Raw genomic sequence first — 18,054 nt, 5'->3', positions numbered from 1 at the left:
ATTTATTGGACTCACCTTAAGAATTTTATTTTCAGTCAAGTTTTTATTAGAAACTTTATGCTCCGTATGAGTTTTATTTCATGTTGTATAAAGAAAATGTATTTTGTAATGAGAGATTTTGTATATCAATTATAATATCTCTGTATTTCGGCAACTTTTGTACGTAAATGTGATTTTTAATTTAACCGAAAATTAGGGATGTTACAGAAATAAATTAAAGAAACTCACCAAATAAAAAAAAAATCAAAGAAAACAAGGGAATATATATAACTATCTCTATTCTACTTTTATTATGCTCTTTATCTCCGAAATTTGTGATCCTTTTTTCAAATTTAATACTACATCAAATGCCTAAACTAACAATATTACTTTTTTTTAAAGGACAATATTACGCGTAGGCTCTGTTTGGTAGCGCATTTCAGGTACCTTTTTTCATCGAAGTAGCTTTTTTGAGAAAAAATTCAGATAGCTTATTTTCTTGAACGCGTTTGGCAAGTAGCATTTTATAGCAAAAAAGGTACCTGAAATGAAATGCTACCTAGGGTAGCATTTGGGATTTCAGGTACCTGAGTATATTTTGCTTACCTTTTTTACCCTTCAACTTTTTATATATTACTCCAATATTATTATTTTTTATATTATGATCTCAAATAAACCCAATTAAAGAGTTTCTACGGAAATGCAAAGCGTCCGTGATAATATCAATACTTTAATTCAGGGTGCAATTTAATTAACTATTTTTATGTATGGTTTAATAGAAAACTTACTTCGTATCCATAAAATACATTTTTTGATGATATATTGTTTGATATTTTTTTTTACGTTATCGTGATATTTTAATTATTGTTTCCGTCATTTTGAAACATGTTGAAGACTTGTGCAATTATAGTGAAAAAAATTACATTTTCATCTAATTACTAACAATGCCAACGACAATAACACAGTACAACAATAATAATAAAAACATAAATGATAACAATAATAATAAAAACATAAATGATAACAATAATAAGCCATGTCCTTTTACGTCATTTGACCAAATATCAGCTACCTTTTCAGCTAGTCTTCCAAACAGTTTTAATAAAAATCAGGTACCTTTTCAGGTCGTAATTTTCAGCTACCTTTTCAATTACCTTTTCAGGTTTTAGCTACCTTTTCAGATTTCAGGTAGCTTTTCAGGTTTCAGGTAGTTTTTCAGCTAATTTTACCAAACGGAGCCTTAACTTACTAGTTATCACCCTTTTATTTCCTTAAAAATAATACTCCTCCATACCAGACCAATGGTAACATGGTAAAAAAAAATGGGGTTTTTAAGAAAAGAGGACAAAAGGAGGGGTAAAGAGGGAAAAAAATAGGTGGAGTATGTAATTGTGGGTTAATAGGTGGGGTATGTAATGACATTTTGTGTAAATATCAAAAGGGTATAAGTATAACTTGGTAATGTTGTGGGCCAAATAATGAATTTTACCATTGATGTGATATGGCCGTATTAGGTAAGTGTTATCATTGGTCTGATATAGAGGGAGTATTGTGTCAATTATCTTTGACCCAAGACAGAGGAGTTGTAATTTTACTCATGAGCATCTAGCTTTACAAAACATAGCTAAACATAGAAAAACAAGTGGTGCAATAATTTCCCAATAATTTCAAGAAAAGTGTGTCAGAAAATCCAAGTTATTTGTACTACCACAGTAACAAATCACCACCTATCATTCACAAACAGTCCGTTTTTTTTAAGACCATTGCTTTTGGTCTGAAATAAAACGGGTAACATGTCATCATTTTACAATAAAATGTTGTTATTTTTTGATAACATGTTACCATTATTGTACACATCATTTTCAGGGTAAAAAATGACACCTCTAGTCATAACATTTTGTGAATTAATTGATTACATTTTCTTAAAAAATGGCAACATTTTATCCGTCTGATAAATAAGACCAAAAGTGTCGGTCTGAAACAAGAATTTGTGATTCACCAATTGTAGATCTTTGCCAAAATCCAAGTCATTTGTAGTTTTGTACTACCACAGTACCACAGTGACAACTATATTCATCTTATGATTAAGAGGAATGTATTTGTTTAAAATTAAGACAAGTCAAATATAGTAAGAATAAGACAAAAATAGAATACTAGAAAAAGCAAAAGATTATATATTATATGTTCAAGCGGGACAATATATACTTGACCTGTTTGACTGTTAAGGCGAACATTCCGTCGTAAGGAAAACTAACTGTATCATCATACTTTTTCTCCACAATATATCTGGTTTTTCTCTAAAGCGGATCAATTACAACATGGTGATAATAGGGACAAAAATTCTCTAGAAAATCTCACTTTAGACGGGCATTATCCATCTAAAGTTGTGAACGGGTCAAATATGTCAACAAGTAACAACTTTCATAATAAGACAAATAACAAGTGGACCGGTGGGGGTTGTCTTATTATGAAAGTGGTGATATATTTAACCCGTCTACCATGAGACTAATTGAAAATTCTGGCAACCAGGCTTAGAACGGAGAGATCACAAGATGAGGTTTTTTGGCCTTTCTCAAATCATGGGACTTTTACGGTGAAGAGTGGTTATGGGTTGTTTTTCGAGGAGTATATGAGTAGAAAGGGCTCACAAAAAGACTTCACTAGACTTGGTATGCGCGGTCGAGTTTTTTGTCAGCAACAACTATGGACTCTCCCGGTTCCTAACATCTGGAAGATCCTTATATGGAGGATCCTTACGGGTACACTCTCAGTAGGAAGGGAGTTCCAACAAAGAAATATGGGGATGGATGTATTCTGTGGGTTGTGTGGAAATGGGCATAATAATTTGGAGACAGTTGAGCATCTGTTTAGGGACTGTGATTTCTCTGCTAGGATCTGGGCGGGGTCGATGCTTGGTATTAGGGTGGAAGGTGCTGAGCATCTTAATATGACCGACTGGATTATTGATTGGATTAAATACTTAAGGAAGCAGGAGGGAGGGCTGAAAAGAGTTATTTTATTCATTGCCATTATCTGGGGTCTATGGATTATTCGAAACAAGGTTAAGTTTGAAGGTCTGGCTAACAATCCTCGGGTTCTGGCTGGTGTTTTATTTGATTCTATCAAGGAGAGGGCGCATATTCTAAGCAACCAGGTAGATCACAAGGGGACACTGGTAGACGCTCGGGGGAGCGTTGGGGATCAACTTGACCAACAAATAACTGACTTACGAAATGGGATCCCATATCACATGATTGGCCAACCGGGCCATTGCTCTGTTCTTCGGATTAAGGTGGATGCGAGTTGGGAACGTTCCTTTAAGGCGGCTTTTGGATGGGTGGCTTATGATGAGTTGGGGCATGAGTGTATGCGCAATCAGGTAACTACTAGAGCGGAATCGGCACTACAGGCGGAGGCTCTCGGTATCCGTGATGTTGTTTCTTGGGCGCGTTCCGGAGGTGTTCTTCACTTAACTATCTCTTCTGATTGCCTACTTTTGATCAGTGCGATCGCTGAGTTCACAAGGACGGATCATCTGATTAAGGACATCTTGGAGGAGATTCGTAGTTCTGCAAGTTTTTTTCATTGTTTAAGTTTTTGTTTTATTCCGAGACATCTTAATAGTGTGGCACATGGCCTGGCTCGGCAGGCCATAAGATTGTAGAAACCTTTCTTTACAGTTGTCAAAAAAAAAAAAAAAAAAAAAACAAGTGGACCGGTGGGGGTTGTCTTATTATGAAAGTGGTGATATATTTAACCCGTCTACCATGAGACTAATTGAAAATTCTCCTAGGCAACTTATTTTGTTATTTATTATCTATTTAACCCGTTACTGATTTAAAACGCATAATCTCTGTCTAAAACAATTGAGCGGGAGTAACAAATGTTGATTATAAATATCTGGGAAAAAAAGTGATCATTTTTTTTAAACGGATATTTCCCATGGTACCCTCGAACTTTGGCAGATTTCACATGGTACCCCTCATTTTAAGTTTCTACATATGATACCCTTGTGTTTATCTTTTTCTTTCCCAAAATGCCCTTTACCAAACTTCCGTCATCACTCGTTAGTTCTCTCACTAATGACCCTTTATTTTTGTTATTTAATACACTAATAATACATAAAATCCTTATTAATCATCATCTTCTTCAATCATCATCTTCAAAATCATCCCCAAAAGCCTCCACTTTCACCCACCACCATCATCATCTTCGATCACCACTGCCCACACCAACGACAACCACCACCAACCGCTAACAATAACAACAACATCAACTCAACAACAACAACCACCAACACTACTAAAAAAAATCGATCTGAAAAAAAGCTCACCAAAAAAAATAAAAAGGTAGCGACATCACCCTTTCTCCACCAGCTCCACCGTCAACTACCTTGATTCATCCAACCACCAATAATCGTCAGATCTGTATTTGTTTTAATAAAGGAATGTCGACTGTCGTGGGTGATGAGGTGCCTGTCGACGGCAGGTGGAAGAATAAAGGATAAGAGGAAGAAGAAATGTGAAAAGGAGGAGGAGGTTGTGCAGTAATGCGGTAGTGCGATGGTGTGGTGGATGTCGATTTTGGTGGTGGCGACATGGTGGTCACGGTGTTGTCGTGTGGAAGGAGTGCGGAATGAGAGAGGAGGGAAAGAGGAGAGAGGCTGCAGTGGTGTGGGTTGTGGACTGGTTTGGCAAAGTCGGCTAGGTGGTGTTGGTGTGGTGGCGTCGTCGTGATGTTGGAATGGTGGGACGAAGGCGGGGCAGTTGGCGGTACGTAGTTAAGAAGATGGTGACTGGTATGGCGGTGGGTGAAAAACAAGTCTTTTTGGGGTAATTTTGAAGAAGATGATGATGATGGATGGCTTAGGTATTTAGAAGTATTAAAGTTGGTTTATTGTACTCCCTCCATACCACACCAATGGTAACATGGGCCCATTTTTCTCCTCACAAAAAATGGGTCCATGTTACCATTGGTGTGGTATGGGGGGAGTATAAAGTAAGGATTTATGTATTATTAGTACTCCCTCCTATTCATTCATTTTGTCCCTCTTTCCTTACAGAAGCTAGTCGGATTTTTGTCCCTCTTTCCTTTTTTGGTAACTTTTGTGTGGTCCAACGTTAATTACATGTGGGGTAGAGTGGAATAGAGTGTTTTGTGTGGTCCAAAATCATTTTCTTAATTCTTGTGCAAAATAGAAGAGGGACAAAATGAATGAATAAGAGGGAGTATTAAATAACAAAAATATAGGGTCATTAGTGAGAGGACTAACGGAGTGATGACGGAAGTTTGGTTAAGGGCATTATGGGAAAGAAAAAGGCAAACACAGGGGTACCATATGTAGAAACTTAAAATAAGGGGTACCATATGTAATCTGCCAAAGTTCATGGGTACCATGGGAAATATCCGTTTTTTAAAACTATCATCAACTCCATGCACTGGTAGGGGTAGGGGGCTTGCAGGGGCCATCGCCCCCTGGCGAACAAGATTTTCGGGTTTTTTAGTTAAATTTTCCGAAATTTTTTCGAGTGTATCTTACTCCTTCCTATTCATTTTAACTCTCCCATTTTCCTTTTTCATCTATTCATATAACTCTCCCCTTTTCTTATTTAGTAAAGTTTTATACTTATTTTAATCACCTTACCCCACAATAATACCCCACAATACTTATACTTTATCTTATTTTAATCACATTACCCCACAACAATACTTATTTTAATCATCTTACCTAACAATAATACCTTCCCTTTTTTCAATTACCTTACACAACCACAATACTTTACAATAAAATAATCATCCCCTTAATTTGCGTGCCCTTTTAAAAGGGGAGAGTTAAAATGAATAGGAGGGAGTATATAATTAACTGTTCGCCCCCTTTAAAATGCAATAGGTCTTGATATAGACGGGTGGGGCGAACAGACGGGTAAAGACCTCTAATAAAATGGGTAGGGGGGACAAGGTGGGGCACCCTCATGTGCTTCCCACTTTATGGCAAATGAGTATTTTGTGAGGGGAAATGATATCCGTCTATACGTATAGACGGATAGTGTCCGTCTATAATGAGAATTTGTGTTTAAAATGAGACTGAATATTCGGACTCCTTTCGACTAAATTCCATATATAAAAGTAGGGAGTTGCTAAATCCCGCACATGATTTTGCTTAATCCAGCACACTTTATCGTCTTATTCCGTCTTTACCCCTCTCACTTTCCACACACAATTAGAGAGACAATAATCAAAAGCAAGAAATCCCAAAAAAAAAATCTTGGATGCTCAGCTACCCCACCACCACTCGCCCCACCACCAGACACCCCACCACCAACCGCTCACAACCAGAACGCACCACCAACAGCCGCCATAAACTTACCCACCACCAGGCGCCATAAACCAACGCACCATCGGCTACAATAAACCGACCCACCACCCTTGAAACAAACCACCAAAGTACTCTGAAACAGTCACCGGCCTGCCCACCACACCCTCCTGGGAACGCCGACCAATTCTCCGACCACCCTACCCCGGCCAATAAGACGACCACCAACAACCATCCCTTTAATAATCCAAAATCCCAAATTCCTAAATTTCAAACCCTAATTGTAAAAATTCTTCTTTTTAAAATAAAAAAAAAACATTTATTCAACCAATTAAAAGGTGTGTATTAATAAATTTGTTGATAGAACGGCGAAATTACTTGTGATATGTGCGAATTAATATCCATAATTCGTTAAATTATTAGCAATTTGGTTGGGGTTGAGAGAAAGAGGTGAGGGAAATTTTTTAAGTTGGTTTTTTTAACTAACAAAGGGCAAATTCGGAATAAGGTGACAAAGTGTACAGGATTAAGTAAAATCATGTGCGGGATTTAGCAAATACGTAAAAGTATACTACATAAAATAAACCCGAAGAATAAGGCATATCCGTCAATACGTAATTTTTTGAAATTATATTCGTGAACAATAACAATATGTATTATTTGCCAACAAAAAAAGGGCATATACAAATGTCACACAGAAAACCCATAACAATGGACATTCAAGAATGCATAGAAATTACATTATCTCCGCATTACATTTCAATGTGTTTTTTTAATTAAACACAAATATATTAGCAAGTATAAAATGATCAGGATAAAACGACGCCGTTTAAGATGATAAATGGTATGATGAAAGTATGGTGCATGTCATGTGGTCTATAATGCACGGGCTTTAATGATGTCCATGCTCATCTCACTGGGATCAGTTGCTTGTAGTTCAACTTGAATTCCATCAAGTTCTCTCTTGAATCTGTCCTTGGAACTTGCATACACCATCTTCATTCTCACTTTTGATGTTTCTGGTGCCCTGTATAATATTGCAAATTCTATTGTTAGACCGTCATGTACATGAGACGAGATAAATGTACACACTTTTTAATAAACCGTGACCACTTTTGTGATTAAAAAATGATCATTTTTTTTCACGGTGGTCGCTAGACCTGTACTCGGGCCGGGCTGGCCGGAGACGGCCGGGCTCTCTTGGTCAAACCCGGGCCAGGCCAGGGGGAAAGGACGGGCTTGGCCGGGCCGGACCGGGCTGGGATATGCTTGGCCCGGGCCAGGACCAGAGGCGGGCTAAGGGTGGGCCGGGTTGGCGGGCCTTACCATTTTATTTTTTTTATTTTTTATTTTTGCTAAAATGGCGGGTTAAGGCCGGGCCGGGCTGGAATTTCAGGACCCGGGCCATGCTAGGGTTAACGGAGGACTAAGGCCGGGCCGAGCCGAGTCAGGCCAGGTTGCATAGAATAACGGGCTAGGACGGGCCGGGTCAGCCCGTGCTGATGGTCAGCTCTAGACTGGTCACTATTTAGTCAAAAGTTATCACATCTTACCGAAAAACACGGAAAAGATCATCGTGCAATTGTCTTGCTGGAGGTTTACTATCTTGATTTGACTTATAAAGAGTTGACTTTTCAGTTTATGAAATGATCAATGTTTTCATCTTTTATCAAGAACCAATCCGGAACACTCAATGGGTAGTTTTTTAATTAATTCACAAATTTTTAAGACGGACACTATCCGTCACAAGCTGAAAACGGATAGTGTTATTCTCACAAAATGCAAATGGATAGTGTAGGGGGGAATGGATAACCCAATTTACCCTCCCACTTGCATTTTGTGAGAAGGCCACTATCCGTTTTCACCTTGTAACCGATAGTGACCGTCTTCAATGAAGAAGATTTTGCTCTTACTTATTCAAATCGTGCAAGTTTAAATTTACGTTTAATCACAAGTTCAATAACACAAAAAACCACATAGCAAAGTGAAGAAATGAAGCATATACGAGTATTATATATACCAGGCAATGAAGAAGATCTTGCTCTTTTGGCAGTTCTCATCGGTGACGAAATCGAAGTCGTAAACGGCATAACGGCATTCATTCTCAGGTAAAGAGTTAGCGAAGTCATCATAGCTCTCATCTGGGCCACCAATTTTGTCAACCACCACTTGTTGGCCATCTATCCTGAAGATTATAAACCTGTAGATCCTTTTTGCTTTTAACTCCATGAACTTGTGGTTGCATTCATCGTCCACCGCCATTCCCGACGCTGCGTTCGCCTATTTAATTAACCATCATTATAGGCTCACCTCATTAATTAAAACGTACAAGAATAATTTCATTAGGGATTTGGCGCAAGGGGAGATTATTGAAGCGTGTTTATATTATTTGCATGGTTAATTAAACGGATTTGTTGCATGCATATGTGTGTTGCATGCTTAACGTGCATGCAGGTGTAAACGGTAAAGGGAGTCATAAGGGTAAATTTCGAGATTTGAACTCAAGTCCTGACTATCTCATCCCATAACTTTAGAGAAAAAGGATTGTACATCAGATGTACTACATCATACTTAATGACTTTTTGAGTTTTTGTGTATTTTTTTTAGTATTATAGAGTTTATAAATTACATTTTAGTTTTATGATGTCAAAAATCAAATTTTTTTGAGCTTATATGTAATTTTTTTGAGTTATAATGTAACTTTTTGAGATTAAAGTTTAAGTAAATAAACTCAAAAACTTGATAATAAAACTCAAAAATTTTATATTAAAACTCAGAAACTTTATCTTAATGCTCAAAAACTATACCATCTGATGTACTACATCAGTCCACTTACTGATAACTTTACCATCTAAGTTAGCTTGATATCGAGAATTTTTTGGCTAAATAGGGTTATTTAATAAATTAATTGGATTTTTAGGGTTAGTTTCAAATTATTTCGATCCAATAAATCCACGTGATCATTAGTTGTATTTTATTTTTCCTGATCTTAGGCTTATATTCCTAGCCTATATATACAAAATACTAACATGGACCGAGAGAATCATACCAAGAGTAAGTGAGATTATATTATACTCTTATTTCATTCAACTCAATCATTTGTTTATCGTTAGGTGCACAATGAATTAAAAACAACGAAGAGGATATAAAACGAACGTATAGGGTAGATCTTCGAATCTTCTAATATGAAATAATCATCGAGCAACAATAATGACGGAGAACCATGTTTTGACGTGATTCATCATTCGACGATATCATCAATAATAATCATGCATGGTTGACTTAAAATTTCAGAAATGAAATCATGAAGAATTGGTCATAATTCAAACAAATAGCTAAATGAAATCGCCTTACATCGAATAATAATTATTAAGTCGTAAATTTGATCATAACAAAAGTCAAAGACGATCAACAAAAACATGCAAATAAGAAGTTTTCGTATGAACAGTTTAAGATCGATCATATAATGCATGCATGGACGTAAATTATGAAATAAAAACATCGAAAAACATACCATTTTGATATGGTTGGGCGTTTAACAAGAATGATATAAGAGATTGGAGAAAAAATTGTGAAAGGAAGAACAAAGAGAAACGGAGAAAGAAAGAGAAAAAAAAATGATGATTCAAAAAATATATAGAGATCCTTGAATATGGGCAACAATAGGTGGGTGAGTTTTTGAGGCACCAGAAATTTACGGACAATGACCATTTAAATCAATTTTAAAAAGATATAAATAAAACATTTTTTTGTCAAATGAGTCACGAAGACAGTACAATATCGGGGTGAGGAATTTAACGTGGACCTATTATCTAGAATTCTAGACCATTATAATACCTCTTTCTTAACTACTCGGCTAACACATCTTCGATAAAATATAAATTAATTATAATATTCCCTTCGTTCCTGTCATTTCTCATTTGTTTACCTTTTTTATTTGGGGGTGTCTCAGTTAATTGTTTGCCTTTCTATTTCGTGAATATATTTGCTGAACAATTTGATCTTTCATAGTCAATTTGGTCCACTTGTCATCTAATAATTGGCTCTCTCTTTTTTCCTTGGTTTTGTGCCTAAACCAAAGGTAAACAAAAGACCGGGACGAAGGGAGCATATGGTATTCGACAAAGTTTTTTGTTTTTTTAAGGTAGTGTTTGAAAACACAAAATTAATTTCGTTTTCATTAATTGTAGAAATAATTTTTTTTAATGGACCGTGAGGTAAAACTATGTAATTGATAAAATAAGTACTATGCACAAAATATTGACTTACATAAATGTTAATAAAACTTTTTTTAATTAAAAAACCTAAATAGTAAAAAATAAACTACTGTATAAGGGTGGTGAACTGGTGATCAAACCGTGGTGGAATTGAAATGACTATTATGAAATGAAAATTGAGAGTACTAAATTTTAACTAGATTGCGAAAAGGAATTGAGCTCAATTCCAAGTTCTTAGTTGCCCAGATGTTTAAAATGCCTCGGTTATAAAATTCAATTTCAATTCTAAATTCTCAAACATGCTCTGAGACCACTATACAACCTGTTCAAAATCATCGTCAGGTGATACCGAGTCTAGATACCACCCTTTCACATACCATTACGTAATTTTCTTTTAACGGTCCGGATCTAATCGTTGAAAGATATAACGTTTGCAAGTTTAGGCAGTGAACAAAAAATGAAGAGAAATGAAATGGAAAGAATCTTTGCTCCTTACATGACTCGATGCTTAAAAGACAAATTTGATTGTAGAGCAATTTTCAACCAGAGGTTTTGTTAACAAATTTATCTTTGAAATTAGAAAATTTGATCATGTCTACGACGAACAGTTCTCGTAATCACGTCTAAATGACATATACCGCACGTCTTTACTTCAAAATGTTTGCCCCTTGAGCCTTCACTATGGATCAAAAGTAGGTAGTATGTAATGCATTTGTAATTTCACAGATAGTTGTATTAAGATATTAGGACCCATGCCTTGGCATTTGGTCCAAATTTAAGAGCTCAAGAAATAATAAAACAAAGGTACGTTTTAAGACAGTCTTAGGTTAAAACCACTCATACTTTTCTTTTATTTTCAACATTATTTAAATCAGTTGTGAGTGTCATATTAAGTTGAGGCCATGTTCTTTTGGATTGAAACTATCCGAACTGAACTGAACTTAATATAACTAAAGCTGAACTGAATAGAGCTGAACTGAATTGAAATGAGATGAAATTAAATCCAAAAGAATAGGGTCTAAGACCGTCCAAGTGAGAATTTGTGTTAAAACAAATTTAAGTCAAAACAAGATAAGTATTCCTTCCTATTAATTAGACACAATGGCCAAAAGATGCAAATGGTTGAAAACCAAAACAAAACACTAGATAGCAAAACCTTTTTCAAATACAGTAATTCAAGATGAACCAGCTCATACAAGGTAAAAGGGGAGTGAACTAAATCAAAATTTATGCTCTCGAATTTCTGTTTCTTTCTCGATTTCCAGAGAGCAATGTCTCACCTCAACCTACAAAATTCACTACCTTGGTTCCTTCTTTCTTCTTTACCTTTGTATCAGTATGGTTTGTGTCGGAAGCAAGAACATCTGTGATCTTGGAATCATTCTTATTTTTAGCATCATCCTCTATCATGAAATCGTCCTCGAGATCATCCCCACTGAAAAGTTTTGTTACCTTCGACCTTTGTTGTTCTTGCAGAGGAATTTGTGCTAAATGAATAGCAATATTTGATATCAGATTATAAGATGAAGATATAATAGATAAAAACAAGAGTGGTTTACTGATTTTGCATCATTATTATTGATCATAGATTCATAGTAGTGTCTAATCCAATCTATCAAATCAAGTTCGAACATTATCAAAGCACCGATGATTTATATGTGATGGGTAAAACGGTAAGAGTCTTGCATGAGACAGTTCAGTAAGCGAGATCAACTCAACTCCCTACGTATTAGGTTGTTTTAACATGTAAGATTGTCTTCCATAAGTTTTCGGTTATTTTTACCAAAAAAAAAAAAAGTTTTCGGTTGTATGATTATTAATCCATTCTCTAGAGTAGCTTATGTGAAATCTTATAAGCGAAGTTGCCCTACCTCTTCCACTGTCATAAAATGAATTTCTGGTTCCCTGGTTCGGACAATCTCTAGCTAAATGAGTTACACCACCACATATCTTACAGCAGCCACCCTGTCATATAAATTTCACAAGTGTCATAAGCTAGATGAGGAGACGAGAATTAGTTGACTAACACGATGACAAATCAAAGACTGGTATAACAAAAATCTGAAAGTGATATGCTTGGAAACAGTGTTTCAATTTTACCTTTGGGTATATTCCATGGGTATTTTTGGGGCAGTCTTTACTCAAATGTCCACGTTCTTTACATATAAAACATTGAGCAAACTTTGTTCCTCCTGCATGGCCATACCCGGAAAACAAATCACGCACTCGTGTGCAAAAAGGGTACACGGAAACAACGACAATAAAGTACGCAGAATAGTGTAAAGCTAAAGGACTTTCATCGTCAGGAAGGTGACACACACGTCACTTACCTGAATACTGTTAGTAAACACAGTGGAAGTTCGTGAAGCAGGCAAAATTTCTTTAAGTGATACGGAGTAGGTTCTTAGAAACGAATTCCGGACTTCGATTTTAAAACCTATAAGTTTACCTGGCTTTTATTTTATGTTTCACTCCCCTTTTGTTTTTCACTTTTTTTTTTTCACATTGAGGCGTGTGTTCACTCATGGTCATGGACGGTTCCAAAGGATGATTCATGTCAGCCGACCCCAAATCATTTTGGGATTAAGGCTCTGATGTTGTTGTTGATAAGTTCTTTGCAGCCTTGATGCAAGGCAAGGGCATGCATCTGAGCTTAAGTGAGGAATATATTTTTCATAGTTGGGGTTATGATAAAGCACCATATATAATACTCCCTCAGTTCCACTTGAGTCTTGGCACTTTTCAAATATCCCAATGTATTGGAAAGACGGGGGACTAGGGAATGTGCATACTGCATAGTGACACCATATCATCTAAAAGGAATAGCAAGATTTACGACCAATATTCAACAGACTTATTATCCTGATATTAAGTAACGCAAGTAGAAGGTGTGCATCATGTGGCCTTGATGAAATGGCCTTGACTCGTAAAAGTGGAATCAACACTGGAACTACCTATCACTCATATCGAACAGCTAAAGCCTTGCTGAGTGTTGTGACAACAAATGGCTTGTGTAAATTTTTAAGATAGAGGGCCTTCAAAGTTCATAAATAAGAGCAACCTTAAAAACAACGCAAATTCTCTTGTGCGACGGTCGTACCTGTGAACAGTAGAAAGTGACCACTTTTGATGACTAAAAAATGACCATTTTTTCAAGGTATCTAGTATCTACCCAAAAATGCTCACGGTTGACAAAAAAGTGGTCCCTTTTTTGAAAAAAACACGGAAAAGACCATGGTATAGGAGAATTATTGTACAATGTTAGAAACTGCCTGTACCAGAAAGCATAATTGGGGGTATTGTTTATCACTTAGCTAATACAGTACAATGGAGTAGGATATAAAGCATGATTTAGGGCGCGGAGAGGGGGGACAAGAAACATGCAATACCTCAACAGCATGAGGCAAGAGCAGCAAGCTCATAATTATGATAGACGTCAAACTGTCTTGCGAATTGTTTGTACTTTTTAATGCAGAACGAAGGCAGCATAAAAAAATAATCTTCTAAACGAGACCTCATATATGTCAAATTCCAGCAGATGGCAGAACTATGATGAGCCTAAGTATATAACAGATGGGAAACATTGGAATATAGCGGCAATATAGAAGATCAGAAATCTCAGATGGACATACACATACTCAATTCAGTACTTCCTCAGGCGATCCCAGAAAGCAACTAGAAGTACTCCACTACTCCTTGTGTCAACTAATCACAACTAGAAGTACTCTGAACTCTAAAATGCCTAGTAGCTTAATTTACCACATGAGGCGAAGCTGTATCGCATACTCACATACATGTTCTCTAGTGCTGTTCTCCCCATTTTCTAAGACCTCGTGCCAAAAATTAAGAAAAAAAATGAGCTAGTAAAGCCTGTGGGTAGAAAAGGTGGGGACTACAAACCATGGGACTAAAACCAGAAAAAAATATTGTGCTAGCTGTGATAATGATACAGATCTCCAAAGGGTCTTACAAAACATTAGAGATAGCAATATAGCATTCTAATTAGAATAGGTCAGTACTAACCAGTAACCACAGCCCAGCCATGAATTGGAATGGCTACGTTTCTAAACCTTGGCAGCTATAGTTTATATGCGGGCTCTTTTGCATCATAGAATAGTTAAATTTAAATTAACTCTAATTACACAACACTGATGCGAAATGACGCCACAATTCTAGATAAGGGATTCCTAGGATAAGGTTTGAAAAAGGGTAGATATTTGAAGAGGCATTGAAAACTTGTCCTCCAAGCAAATTAATAGTTCAAAATTTATCTCCAATTTCTTAATAGTGCCACATAGTGGCAAGACTTGCAAGTACCATAAGCAATAATCAATTAGACGCAAATCTGATCAATGATTAGAAGGCGAGAAACACATACCACCCTGCAATGGACGGGGACATTTAGACAAGGAGTGCCCATTTTCACCACAGTTATAACACAACTTCTGTTCGGCATCTTCTTCACTTATGTTACGGCAGTTCTTCATACTATGCCCACGTTGTCGACAATACAAGCATATCTGTCAACACACAAAGGTATTCTAAACATTAAAATTTAGTATTCCTTCCTGCTGGATAAGAATACGAATTTTGCTTCCATACATGATTAAACAAGAGCTATCATCAATAACCAACTTACTCAATCATCAACATTATTATGTCCAGACCACATGGAAACACAATTTCTCATTCTTTTCCGCGGGATAAAAATCTTATATTTGCTGTAATGATGTGTACTACATAAGTACATAGTGAGTATGGACTACCACCAATTTAAATACCAAAAACTTAACAAATTTGGTTTACATTATGGTCCTATAAGATTATAAACACAGATTTAAAGCTAACTAGGTAGGCCAATATATGCATTGCAACTCCTCCTTCGATAAAAAAAATCAACCTTCGCCGCTATTAACATGAAATTCACCAACTAGGCAGTGACTCAGTATCCCATTTCATCAACAAAAAAACCTAATTCTATTATCCGACTCGTCCAAACTTCGAAGTACAGTATAAAGTTCCAATTTTTGCTGCCATTCAATCAATAACAACAACATTACCCGAGTGCCTCAATGGCTCCCGCAAATTGCGGGGTAAGGGTGCCATTCAATCAATAAATGATAAAAAAATTCAATCTTTGTCACAATTATTAGCAACTTCACTGGCTAATCAGTATATTTTAAATCAATTAACAAATCTTAATTATGCAATCCTCCTCATCCAATAGTACATGATAAAGTTCCAAACTTTGCTACTATTCAACCAATCTCAAACTGCAAATCTGCAATACACATTTTCCAACTCACAACTAACTACACAAAGTTCAATCTTTGCTACCATTCAACCAATCTTAAACTGAACTGAACTACAACCCAAAACCCAGTCGTATAATACTTCCTTCGTTTCAGTCGTTTGTTTACCTTTCTTATTCTTTGGGACGGGTATTTTAATTAAAGGTAAACAAATAACTAGGACAAAGGGTACAGCCTTAAACCCTAAAATGAATTGGGGTCGGCCGACATGAATCATCATTTGAAACCGCAATTATAATTACAACAATAAAGATAACGAAATGCAGAAAAATAAACCTTGTTTCGTTCCCACTCAGCTTTTTCAGGGCAATTTTTGGCAATATGATTAACATCTTTACAAATAAAACAACTGTCACCAGGTTTTAACCCAGGAATTCTCAAAGGGTGTCTACTAGATGATGATTTTCTGGGTTTATTTGGATCAGTATCAGATTTTTTGCGCTTAAATTGGGGTTTTTTCTTCTTTATTTTGGTGGGATCTTTAGGGGGAGTTGGTTCAGGTTTTGGGAATAAATCAGGGTGTTCTTGTTTGTACTTTCTTTGAGCTAATCTTTGTCTTTTGCTCACCATTTTTGCAAGGTATTAATCATGCAATATAGGGTTGAGAAAGAGTAGAAGGAGGTGGAGCAAAGTGAGGTGATTGATTGAAGGAGGAAACAACAAGGGGTTTAAGCTAAGCGGCTTTGGGGGTTAGGTTATGTCTGCTCTGATACTTGGATAGCCCGATTAGAGTTGTTCAACATCCTTGTAACCTTGGCGGTCTCTTAAATAATAAACAAGTGGTAAAGGGTTCAATTTCTGACTCTTGCAAATAAAAAAGCAAAACTTAAAAGGGATCAATCTATTAAATTGTCTTCAGTAGCTCGAAGGAAATTACCCTCCTCTGCTACAGAAGTAGCGGTAGCTAGAGTTGGCATAAAGGGCCGTGGGCCGGTGGGCGGCACGGCCAGGCACGGCTCACGGCACGGCCCGGTGAGAAAATCGAGGAAGCACGGGCATGGCACGACTGGCTTGAGACGGGCTCCGGCGCGATTTTCTTCAAAAATTCGTGCCTAGGCACGGCACGGCCCAGGCACGGTGGAGCCCGACACGGACAAGGCACGACGGACTTGGCACGGCCCGACACGAAGAATGACCCGTTGATCATTATTTATTAAACAAAAAGTATATTAATATTTAATAAAATATATATTTAAACCATTAATTATCATTTATTAAACAAAAGTACATTAATATTTAATAAAATATATATTTAAACCATTAATCATTATTTATTAAACAAAAAGTACTAAAAATATACTCCCTCCATTCAACTCCACTTTACAAGTATTCTATTTCCGTCCATTCAACTCCACTTTACAGGTTTCCTTATTTGGACATGTAAAAGACCTTTCTATCCTTATTGAAAATCTATATTTACAAAAAATGCCATTCATACCCCACACAAATCCACCATAAAACTCACATTTATATTTTTTTAATATCTTTAACCCCACCATTCCCTTTCCCTATGTACTTTTAATAATTTTTTTAATCCGTTTCTTAATACCCGCGCAAAAAGCAATGTTGCAAAGTGGAGTTGAATGGAGGGAGTATCAATTATATAACGTTTTTTTTTAAATAAAAAAAATATTAAAGCACATGGGCCGGCCCACGGACAAGGCACGAAAAGCCCATGGGCCAGGCACGGCCCGAGCACGAAAATGGTCGTGCCTTGAGCGGGCCGCGGCGTAGGTTTGGATTAGTGGGCCTGGCACGGCACGGCCCGAGGAGCCCAATATCCGTGCCTGGGCCGGGCCAATTTTGGGGAAAGTCATGATGGGCCGGCACGCGGGCCGGCCCAGCACGGCCCATTGCCTACTCTAGCTGTAGCTCATGATCAAACAAAAAAAAACATACTTTTATATTTTATAAATTCAGTTTATCTTTTGTTCAGTTAAAAAGATACAAGTTCAATTTAATTAATTCAGTTTTGTTTAAGTTTATAAATTCAGTTTATCTTTTTTTTTTCAGTTAAAAAGCCGGATAATGATAAGGCGCCACCGGGTGGCGCCGATGTGAGAGGGTGGGCCCGAAATTGGGTATCACCTGTAATTCGTGTTCCAATCCATTTTATGGGAAACGTGTAATCGGCTGAAGAGGGGTGCTATGGACCTTCTCCTTCCAACCTTCTCTTCTACCTTCTCCCTTTTCCTCTCACAATTGATTAATTTAGTATATATCGTGTGGGATC

General features: G+C 36.8%; 2 protein-coding genes across 2 annotated transcripts; one reads left to right on the top strand and one right to left on the bottom strand.

The window, feature by feature from the left end:
• Positions 1-2,776: 2,776 nt before the first annotated feature.
• Positions 2,777-3,643, top strand: LOC141654770 (uncharacterized). Its single transcript, XM_074461886.1, has one exon. It carries the CDS (start codon positions 2,777-2,779, stop codon positions 3,641-3,643), a length of 867 nt encoding a protein of 288 aa, XP_074317987.1.
• Positions 3,644-6,926: 3,283 nt separating this feature from the next.
• On the bottom strand, positions 6,927-16,540 carry LOC141654769 (uncharacterized). The gene is made up of 7 exons (XM_074461885.1): positions 16,098-16,540; positions 14,888-15,029; positions 12,610-12,701; positions 12,381-12,474; positions 11,800-11,996; positions 8,313-8,572; positions 6,927-7,319 (listed from the first exon to the last, which is right to left on the bottom strand). The coding sequence occupies exons 1-7, from the start codon at positions 16,389-16,391 to the stop codon at positions 7,169-7,171; spliced, it is 1,230 nt and encodes a 409-aa protein (XP_074317986.1). The 5' UTR covers positions 16,392-16,540; the 3' UTR covers positions 6,927-7,168.
• Between the last annotated feature and the right edge of the window lie 1,514 nt (positions 16,541-18,054).

This window comes from Silene latifolia, chromosome 5, assembly GCF_048544455.1.
Source record: "Silene latifolia isolate original U9 population chromosome 5, ASM4854445v1, whole genome shotgun sequence".
In the NCBI taxonomy this organism is placed as follows: domain Eukaryota; kingdom Viridiplantae; phylum Streptophyta; class Magnoliopsida; order Caryophyllales; family Caryophyllaceae; genus Silene; species Silene latifolia.
The sequence above is the reverse complement of the archived record's forward strand: the minus strand, read 5'-3'. Positions and strand labels throughout refer to the sequence as shown.